This window comes from Oncorhynchus mykiss, chromosome 16 (genome assembly GCF_057628025.1).
Source record: "Oncorhynchus mykiss isolate SJ-2025 chromosome 16, ASM5762802v1, whole genome shotgun sequence".
NCBI lineage: Eukaryota > Metazoa > Chordata > Actinopteri > Salmoniformes > Salmonidae > Oncorhynchus > Oncorhynchus mykiss.
Genome location: NC_143037.1, coordinates 40,679,618 through 40,689,430, shown reverse-complemented (window position 1 = coordinate 40,689,430; position 9,813 = coordinate 40,679,618). Strand labels below are relative to the sequence as shown.

General features: G+C 42.7%; 1 protein-coding gene across 1 annotated transcript; it reads right to left on the bottom strand.

Moving 5' to 3' along the window:
- Positions 1-3,022: 3,022 nt before the first annotated feature.
- Positions 3,023-9,122, bottom strand: s1 (simple type II keratin K8a (S1)). Its single transcript, NM_001124612.1, is given in 9 exon segments — positions 3,023-3,873; positions 4,005-4,048; positions 4,177-4,397; positions 4,545-4,670; positions 4,848-5,012; positions 5,316-5,411; positions 5,511-5,571; positions 6,650-6,858; positions 8,631-9,122. Coding segments are annotated over 9 exon segments (1,617 nt in total). The 5' UTR covers positions 9,051-9,122; the 3' UTR covers positions 3,023-3,598.
- Positions 9,123-9,813: the final 691 nt, after the last annotated feature.

The window sequence follows — 9,813 nt, the reverse complement described above, 5'->3', positions numbered from 1 at the left end:
ACAACGTTGTTCTTTGGGAATTTCAATACTTCCGCATAATGTTTTCTGCAGTGATGTTCTCAGAACATTAAAAAAACTTTCCATGAAAACCACATGAAGACATTAGAGCATTCAAAGAATGCTCTAAGAATTGTATTTTAAAACATATACATTTGGTTCTCATCATCAACAAAACTCTCTCTATCCTCTGTCTTGTTAAGTGTGTTCAAGTGTGTTGGCTGCGCACACAGATTGGCCACACCTTATCTTGTTTCCTTTAAAATGGAGTCTTTTGGAATAGACAAAAATAAACAGCTTTAACGAGTCACGCTAGCTCCATCCTGGTGGCGCAGTGGACTAATTACATGGACAGAGAAAAGAAGATCACTGGTTTGAAACTCACTGATGCCGTGCCACAATGAAATATAAATGTTTTTGCATGATTAATGCCGAAGCAAATTAATTTCCATTTGTCCTACAGTATCTGTGCTTGGAGATCAAAAGAGTTAACCTAAGCTAGCAGTGTTATTAAAAGTCTTATTTAAACATTCAGTGAATGTTTTAAGGGAGATATTCAAAAACCTCCAAATAACCTTTACATTTTGTTCACAACATTTAGAGAATGTTAATTTCCGTTCTCAGAACGTTAATAAATCGTCCCAGGAAAATTTTCAGGGAAACATAGTTAAATGTTTTCAGAACCTCCCTGCCTCCTAAAATTTTTCCCAGAACAGGCAAAATTTTCACTTCCGTCCTAAGAATGTTTAAAAAGTGTTCAGTTTTAATGTTCAAATTACGTATGGCTTTGTTCCCAGAACCAATGGGAAACCAAAAACATACTTTCCCACAACTGAGAAGAACCATTTGAACAGTTTTCTACTATAGCATTAATGTGGTGCTTTACATTAATCTAACAATTCATAAGAGATATAGGTTGGAGCACTGCATGCCAGAATTTATGTTTTATGCATAGTAAAAACATGATATGTGCACTCAGGCTGCATTAGCTGGCCATGTATCTCATTGCTATCAGGCCAGCCTACCTAAGGGAAAGCCCACCTAATTGATAATGTCATATTTTAGTACATGTTGATTCATTTGTATTATACATGTAGTATTACACCACTTCAATCACAGCATTCTGAAAAAGGGAGTGGTCAACAGCCTATGAAGGAACATATCAAGGTGTTGGGTGATGAGGTGGAGTGAAGATTTTGTTATACTATGCTGCCCCCTGGTGTGCAGTGCAAAATAACTCAATCTGACTTCTATCACAGAGTACACCACATGTTATACTGAGAGGACATATTGAGAGAGCTTTGTCTTTAGTAGGCCTTCAACTACAGGTAGTTGCCAAAATAATATAAACATTTGTGTAAATGAGGGATACAAAGTGAATTGAAAGCAGGTGATTCCACACAGGTGTGGTTCCTGAGCTAATTAATCAATTAACATCCCATTATGCTTAGGGTCATGTATAAGAATGCTGGGTAGGTCATCATTTTTTGCTTACCATGGCTATGCTATAGGATAACAATGCCCCCATCCACAGAGCACAAGTGTTCACTGAATGGTTTGATGAACATGAAAATATGTAAACCATATGCCATGGCTGTCTCATTGTGTTCCATCCCTCCAATATAATGGTGCTCCATCCCTCCAATAGAGTTCCAGACACTTGTAGAATCTATGCCAAGGTTCATTGAAGCTGTTCTGGCTCACGGTGGTCCAGATACTTTATGTTGGTGTTTCCTTTATTTTGACAGTTACCTGTATGGTTTCTTTAAATTACATTTTTGACAGTCACTCAAAGTTTGTGTGTTCTGAGTGCAAATACAATTATTGCATATCTAGGCTGCTAATGGTGAAATGAGAATATTAAAAAAATATGTTTATTGGAACATTTTGGCTAAAGGCTTCTTAATGCATACAGAAATTAAATGGAAACAACATTGATTCAACAAGTGTATGCCCAGTGGGTCATCACTGCAGACATGTCTGTCACTGTGTAACTTGTACTGCACCTCACTGGTAATTATTTTGGTGTTATGTACAGTAGAATGGTGTGCAATATATTATCACAGCCCCAAAAAGGCTTGTGTAGAGGTGTGGAGTCATTTGTTGGGGTGCTGTGTATATCACCTTCAACTTGTGTCCCTTCTCCTTTACTACCACTGGATGCTTCTCTGTCTCTTCCCTTTTTCACAATTTACCCATGGTTTTGATTGTCTCAGGTTTAAAAAAAAATGTATACTCCTTTTTTCTCCCCAATTTCATGGTATCCAATTGGTAGTAGTTACAGTCTTGTCTCATCGCTGCAACTCCCGCACAGACTTGGGGAGAGGTGAAGGTCGAGAGCCATGCATCCTCCGAAACACAACCAAACCAATGCACACCCAACCTGGAAGCCAGCCACAACAATGTGTCAGAGGAAACACTGGTGAGCGTGCACTGTGCCCAGCCTGCCACAGGAGTCACTAATGCACAATAAGACAAGGATATCCCTGCCGGCCAAACCCTCCCTAACCTGGGCCAATTGTGCGCTGCCCCATGGGCCTCCCCGTCATGCCCAGCTGCGACAGAGCCTGGGCTCAAACCCAGACTCTCTTGTGGCACAGCTAGCACTGCAGTGCCTTAGACCACTGCGCCACCCAGGAGGCCTCTATCTCTGGTTTTTACACAGACTTCATGACATCGAATGCTCATTTATGTGTGCAACCCAAGTTGGGAAATTCTGGGTGACAGGGTTGAACACAGGCTCATAATTCTAGATTATGCAATCATGGCTGCCATGTTGGAATTCACAATGAATTTTTTTATTTTATTTAACTAGGCAAGTCGGGTTAAGAACACATTCTTATTGTCAATGATGGACTAGGAATAGTGGGTTAACTGCCTTGTTTAGGGGCAGAAAGACAGATTTTTACCTTGTCAGCTCTGGGATTTGATTTTGTAACCTTTCGGTTACAAATCCAATGCTCTAACCACTAGGCTACCTATATGCATACAGAATCAAGATGAAAAATTCAGACAATCCAAGCAGTTTTCAGTAAACACATTTAATTGTTTGGTAGCAAAAACAGCACCTCAGGCAACAGTACACTGTGGGCAGCTTCTTTGGGGTCCAATAGAACACGACAGGGAAGACATGCACTTCTACTTAAGCCTAGCAGACATTTTAGACTAGTTGACCAAGAACACGGCTGCTGCACTGTTACATTCACACACTCTGAGCAACACTACTCATGAACACAACGTTATCATCCTTTTCATGCAACTGAACTCAGAGAATGGCCCTCTATACAGTTAACAGGGTTGCATAGGTTTGGACAGAATGTACTACAAGTTGCAACTTATGGTTTTGCTTATTGACTTGTGGTGTAGCAAACTGCAGGCATTTTGTTTTAGTACAGAATTAGAAAAGGCGAAAGACATACAGTATGAACAAGAAAAATATTATTTGGTCCCTTTCAAATCTTTGGTTGGATTAAAAATGTTTATTGCTAAACAGCCACATTTATATTTCTTCTCATGTAGCATTGTTTACCTTTGACTTGAATTGTTACACTGTAGTGGAATGGTGAGCAAGAGAGTAGAGAAGGGGGCAATATCCAGCCGCTCAATCATCGACCACTTCAGAGGACTCGGAAACAACTTTGCCATCCTTGGTCTCGATCATCTTGATGACAACACTCTTCTTGTTCTGGGTGGTGACGCTGGTGCCGCTGCCGCCGCCGTAGCGGCTGCCGCCGCCATAGCCGCTACCAGAGCTGTAGCTGCTGCCACCGCCGTATCCACTGCCGTATCCACCACCGTATCCGCCGGAGAAGCCACTGGAGTAGCCGCTAGTGTAGCTGCTGTTAACACTCTCAGAGGGGAAGGAGTTATAGCTAGCTGTAAGGTGACACAGAGAGAGACAACAGGTGAGTAGGGGCTGGCTAAATATGAATATCAAGATGTTATGAATGCACCACAACACATAAGGAGAAAACACAGGGTTTTATTTGAAGAAAGCAGGTACTTACAGCTCTGTTTGGTTATGTTGATGGACTTGATACCAGTTGCTAGCCTGGTGGTGAAAAGAAGACCATTTTGAAAATGTTTGTTTTTGGTAATAAATGTCCATTATCTTATATTAAGATTACACTGTACTTTCAAATTGATGTTTCCCATTTCCATGTTTGTCAAAAGGCTCACCTGTCCTCCTCTCCTTCCAGCAGTTTCCTGTAGGTGGCGATCTCAATGTCCAGGGCCAGTTTGACGTTCATCAGGTCCTGGTATTCCCTGATCTGGCGGGCCATGTCCTGCTTGGCTCTCTGTAGGGCATCCTCCAGGTCTCTGATGCGGAGCTTGGCGTCCTTCACTGCCATCTCCCCGCGCTCCTCAGCCTCGGCGATCTGGTTCTCCAGGTTGGCACGCTAACAGAAGACAAAGACGCAGCATGTCGCTACTTCTGCTTATTATCAAATTGATAATTCCGTTGAAAAATACTCTATTCTGTCAATATCATGTGGGTCTACATGCCACCAATTTAATTCTTAGCACAGAGATTCTTTATTGTGTACCTGTCCCTTGACGGAGTCAATCTCAGACTGCAGCCTCTGGATCATACGGTTCAGGTCGGAGATCTCTGTCTTGGTGGATCTCAGGTCATCCCCATATCTGGTGGCAGATGTCTGCATCTCCTCATACTAAACATCCAACAGAGATGAGAAAGTGGATGGTTTGTTGGTAATACATGGTTAGTGTGGAAGAACCATGTGACATCAACTTATGTTCCTTTGAACCACATACAGTGTACTGAAAGGCTATTAGCAGCCCTGAACATAATCAAGAGGCCAAATATATATTTAAGCCCATTACTGTACCTTGCTCTTGTACCATGTCTCCGCCTCGGCCCGGCTCTTGTTGGCGACGTCCTCATACTGGGCGCGCACTTCCGCCACGATGGCATCCATGTCTAGGTTACGGCTGTTGTCCATCTCCACCACCACTGAGGTGTCCTTAATCTGGCACTGAAGCTCACGCAGCTCCTGGAAAGAGGGCGAAGGAGAGAGAGAGAAAAGAGAGAGACCATTAAACACTTGGCCTATTGCAGACAAGGCTTTCAGACGTCTGACTTCCCCAGAGATAAAAACCCACCCAGATTGAGTCCATCAGTTTGACGTCAAAGTCCAGATACCAAGCAGATCCGTATGCCATAACTCAGTGAATAAATAAACCATACGCAAATACATCAGAGCAGTTGTTAGAAGCCGCCAACAACACAACTGGTTATAATAAATGAGTGTCTTATTAACAACTGAAGTAGCTAAGCGATGAGCTCAGTGCCGTACCTCCTCATAGATCTGCCTCAGGAAGTTAATTTCATCGGTCAGGCTCTCCAGCTTAGCCTCCAGCTCAACTTTGTTCATGTACGCCTCATCCACGTCCTGAGTGGATAATTCACAATCAATATGTTAGTAAAATGGCAAGACGACAATAAGAGAATGACAGAAAAACGAATGGGATCCAAACTTAAGTTTACTAACCTTCTTAATGAGCACAAAGTCATTTTCACACTCTGTACGCTTGTTGATCTCATCTTCATACCTGAGAAGATACAGAGCAATTGTTAGCTTTTTCTGATATTCATATATTCAAGATTACATTACATATTTCTATGTCATAATTATATTGTAACTATTTATTATGTGTTTTTAAAAAACATTTATTTATTTTACCAGGTAAGTTGACTGAAACACATTCTTATTTACAGCAACAACCTGTGGAATAGCTACAGGGGAGAGGAGGGGGATGAATGAGCCAATTGTAAACTGGGGATTATTATTTGACCGTGATGGTTTGAGTGCCAGATTGGGAATTTAGCCAGGTCACCGAGGTTAACACCCCTACTCTTACAATAAGTGCCATGGGACTTTTAATGACCCCAGAGAGTCAGGAGACCCATTTAACAACCCCCAGTTTCCCTCAAACACTGCCCTGGGAATTGGGATATTTTTTAGACCAGAGGAAAGAGTGCCTCCTACTGGCCCTCCAACACCACTTCCAGCATTATCTGGTCTCCCATCCAGGGACTGACCAGAACCAACCCTGCTTAGCTTCAGAAGTAAGCCAGCAGTGGTATGCAGGGTGGTATGCTCCTGGGCTATTGTGACTATCTTTACATAGGTAATGTACAATTTTCACACTAGGGGGCATAAGTGCTACATCCACAACAAATATGCGTCTGGGAATTGTTTTCTACTGTGGTATCTTGACTCCATGCCAAACTTGTGTGGTGTTTCTTTTCTTTGTGCTTTTTCTCCCGAGGACATAAATTATATGAGCACCTAAGCAGTCTGTCAGGACTGACACACTGATGTGTGCGCCATGATGCAAGTGTGTGACATGAAGCTGAAAGACATCCAGCTCTGTCATCTAAATGATTTTCACCTCCAGACATGTGAAAACAATGGACTGCAGTTGGGTGTTGTCCATCCATAGTACTGAAATGTCCTATTACTGGTGTGTCCTGTATTACTGATTAAATCAAATACTCCATGAAACTCCCTTTACTAACATGCGTTCCATGACCTTATCTCTACAGTGGTGCTATGCACTGGGACAGAAGGTCTGCTAGGTAAAAGGAGTAACATTTGTAGTCACTTCTTCTTCAAGTCTTACTCACTTGTTCTTGAAGTCCTCGACCAGACCCTGCATGTTGTGCAGGTCAGCCTCCAGCCTCATCTTGTCGTTACCCAGGCTGTCCAGCTGTCTGCGCAGGTTGGCGATGTAGGCCTCAAACATGGCATCAATGTTGGAGCGGGTGGTGGTCTGTCCCTGGAGGAGACCCCACTTGGTCTCCAGCATTTTGTTCTGCTGTTCCAGGAAGCGTACCTATGTGTAGAGAGAGGGGTAGATGTTTATGCATTTGATAGGCACACTGATCACAAGTTCATCATATTATATTATTGCCTTTGGGACTTTTTCTGTTTTATATGAAAGAATAAAGAGAATAATCAAATTTTTGAATAAAAGGACATTAGGAACTTTGATGGTGGGCTAACATGACTCATCCATTACTATCATGTCATCCTCGTTAAATTAGGGTGTTTATTGCTTCAATTAGTGTTTGGAACATGTACGGACAGCTGACTCTGTTTTCAGGATAGACCTAGCAAGCTGTTTTTCCAAGGAAGCTATGACGTGCATCCTGACAGGAGGCAGAGGGGGCAGATGGAAAGAGCTGGTGAATTAGGCTTCCTTCATGTTTTCCTGTTTTAATAAAAGGGCAAGGTCGGGAAGTGGAGAATAGAGAGGAACAGGACAAAGATATAGGCGGGGCTTCATCCAAATGGCTAGAATGTAAATATTTGACTGTAGTATACAGGTAGGTGTTAATGGGGGAAGGGGAGAGCATGCAGGCTGACATGTTGGCTCACTAACAATAGGGTGAGAAAATAGATAGATGGCTGTCAGTGGACATTGCTGATGAATGAGCCTCAGGTGAGATCAGGAATTCTCCTAAAATGGCTGTGTCAACTGGTATTGGATAAGAGTCAATACTTAGAAATAAGTATAAAAGGGAATTGTTATCACGATAAGAAAAGAGAGTCTATTTACACATTTTTATTTCATTTCTTTGGAAACATGCAGAGGTGAAATCTCTTTCTGATTAGTTTTGCTCCTTTTTATGTAATCAATCCACTAGTGTTAGATAGAACATGAAACCAGCTGCCCTTATAAAATATTAACCCGCTGGAGCAGCCTACACATGTGGGACCGTAGAAAACTGATAGGCCAGTAGACAACTCATAAAGAAAACACCCCCCAGGCATGAATGAAAGCAAACATTGCTATCACTTGTAAATGTTATCTATTGATGTTTGACCGTGTTCAGATGTTGCCCTCCATCTATCAGTATAAGCTACCCTATCAATGAATTTCACTCCATTGTTCCAATACTTGTTAGGAATGTGAAATGTATGTAAGCATAGCAATGATGGTGATGACCAAATGCTCCTGTCTGTGTTTCAGGTGTATGGCCTTTTTTTGTCATGTCATCCAGGGTAGGGGCGGATCACATACACCCCTCTGCAGGGTCAGGGTAGCCATTCCCAAAGTAAACCAGATCACTAGCTATGAGCTATACTCTAACCAGAGACAGACACACCCTTCTGTAGAAACTCTCTCCCCCACCCCACCCTGCTGCACTTTTGTTATTCATCACTATAAAAGGACAATTACTGCAAACCATTAGATGTGAAATCTTGAGAACCCAGGGAAAATGATCACACTTAGTTAGTTTGACTGTATCTGTGCTTTATTCAATATCAGACTTTTCTACATTTCCTTCCCTTTTCCAAACTCATGAGTTTGCTTGTGCGTGTAATCAACCTAACATAATGTAACAGAGCTCTAACGGCGTGTACCAGCATTACACAATGTGGACTTTTCTATGGATCTTCTCTACTGTTCCACATTCATTACACAACAGACACCTCAGCATTCTAATGGCTAATAGAGATAGATTCATAAAACCCCACAGTACATGACTGTCTCTACTTCCCTTTTAAAATTTTCTGGCAGTTTACAAGCTCCAGGCAAACTACATTGTCAGATATCTTCATGGGTACAGAGAGACAGACAGACAGGTTACCAGGACTGACCTTGTCAATGAAGGAGGCAAAGCGGTTGTTGAGGCCCTTGATCTGTTCTTTCTCATGGGTGCGGACGATCTGGATGTTGGGGTCGATGTCCAGGTTAAGGGGGGCAAGCAGGCTCTTGTTCACTTGGACAGCAGTGATGGGGGCGTGAGAGATGCCACCCATCCCCATCCCCATCCCCATCCCCAGGCCCATGCCACCTCCATAGGCAGAAGAGCTGGAAATGTAGCTGCCGCCTCCACCACCGGCCCCGAACCCACCTCCCATGCCCCTGTTGGCCCCTCCATAGGAGCTGCGGGCGCTATAGCTCTGGCGAGAGACCCCCTGGCTAGGTCCAGAGTAGGACATGCTGCTAAAGCTGCGAGGGGCTGCCCCGGAGGAAGAGGACTTGACGGTGTAGCTGGTGGTTTTCCTGACCGACATCGTGGTTGGTGAGTGCAGGACAATAAGGGGGAGATAGAATGGCAGGCGGCTTGTCTGGAGTACTGGGGAGACCTGAGTGGATAGACAGAGAATTAGCTACAGCACTGGTTTTAAGAGCCTCCCTGGTGGGAGGGGCCAATGGCTAACTCTCATTGGCCAGGCCTCTGGGTGAATGGTAGGAGAGGGAGGAGTTGTGCAGTGTAACAGAACACTTTTAGTTTCTAACACAAGCCCACGAAACCATAACCTGGGTTTTGGAGCCTGTTAGGAAAAACACCATTTTGTAGGTATTTTGGGATGTTTTTTTCCCGTGATGGAGGTACGGCATAAGGGCTGGGGCATTAGAATAACTGTTAGAATGTGACATCTGTGGTGAAATAAGAGAGCAGTATGTCCTCAGCAGGCTATTGTGTAAACAGATCTGAGGCCTTATGTCAGTCCTTACACAGCTCCTTGCTAAACTTTCTGATCTATTTATGTTGTTGTACGTTCAGATATTATTGTACTTAAGTTTGGATGGTAGCACTTTACATTAATGTAAGGGTTTCGAGGCTTTATAAGTAGATTGTTAATCATTGGTTTAGTTTAAGAATCAACAATAAACAAATATTTCTTACTATCACACTATTTGCCAAGCATCAAAACTTCAACCACACAATTTCAACCAACGTCTTACTAGCCATTTTCTACAGATTTATAATGATCTATAAGTAAGTGTATCAACTGACTTATGAACCCTTTTTAATATATTTATCTGTTAGAG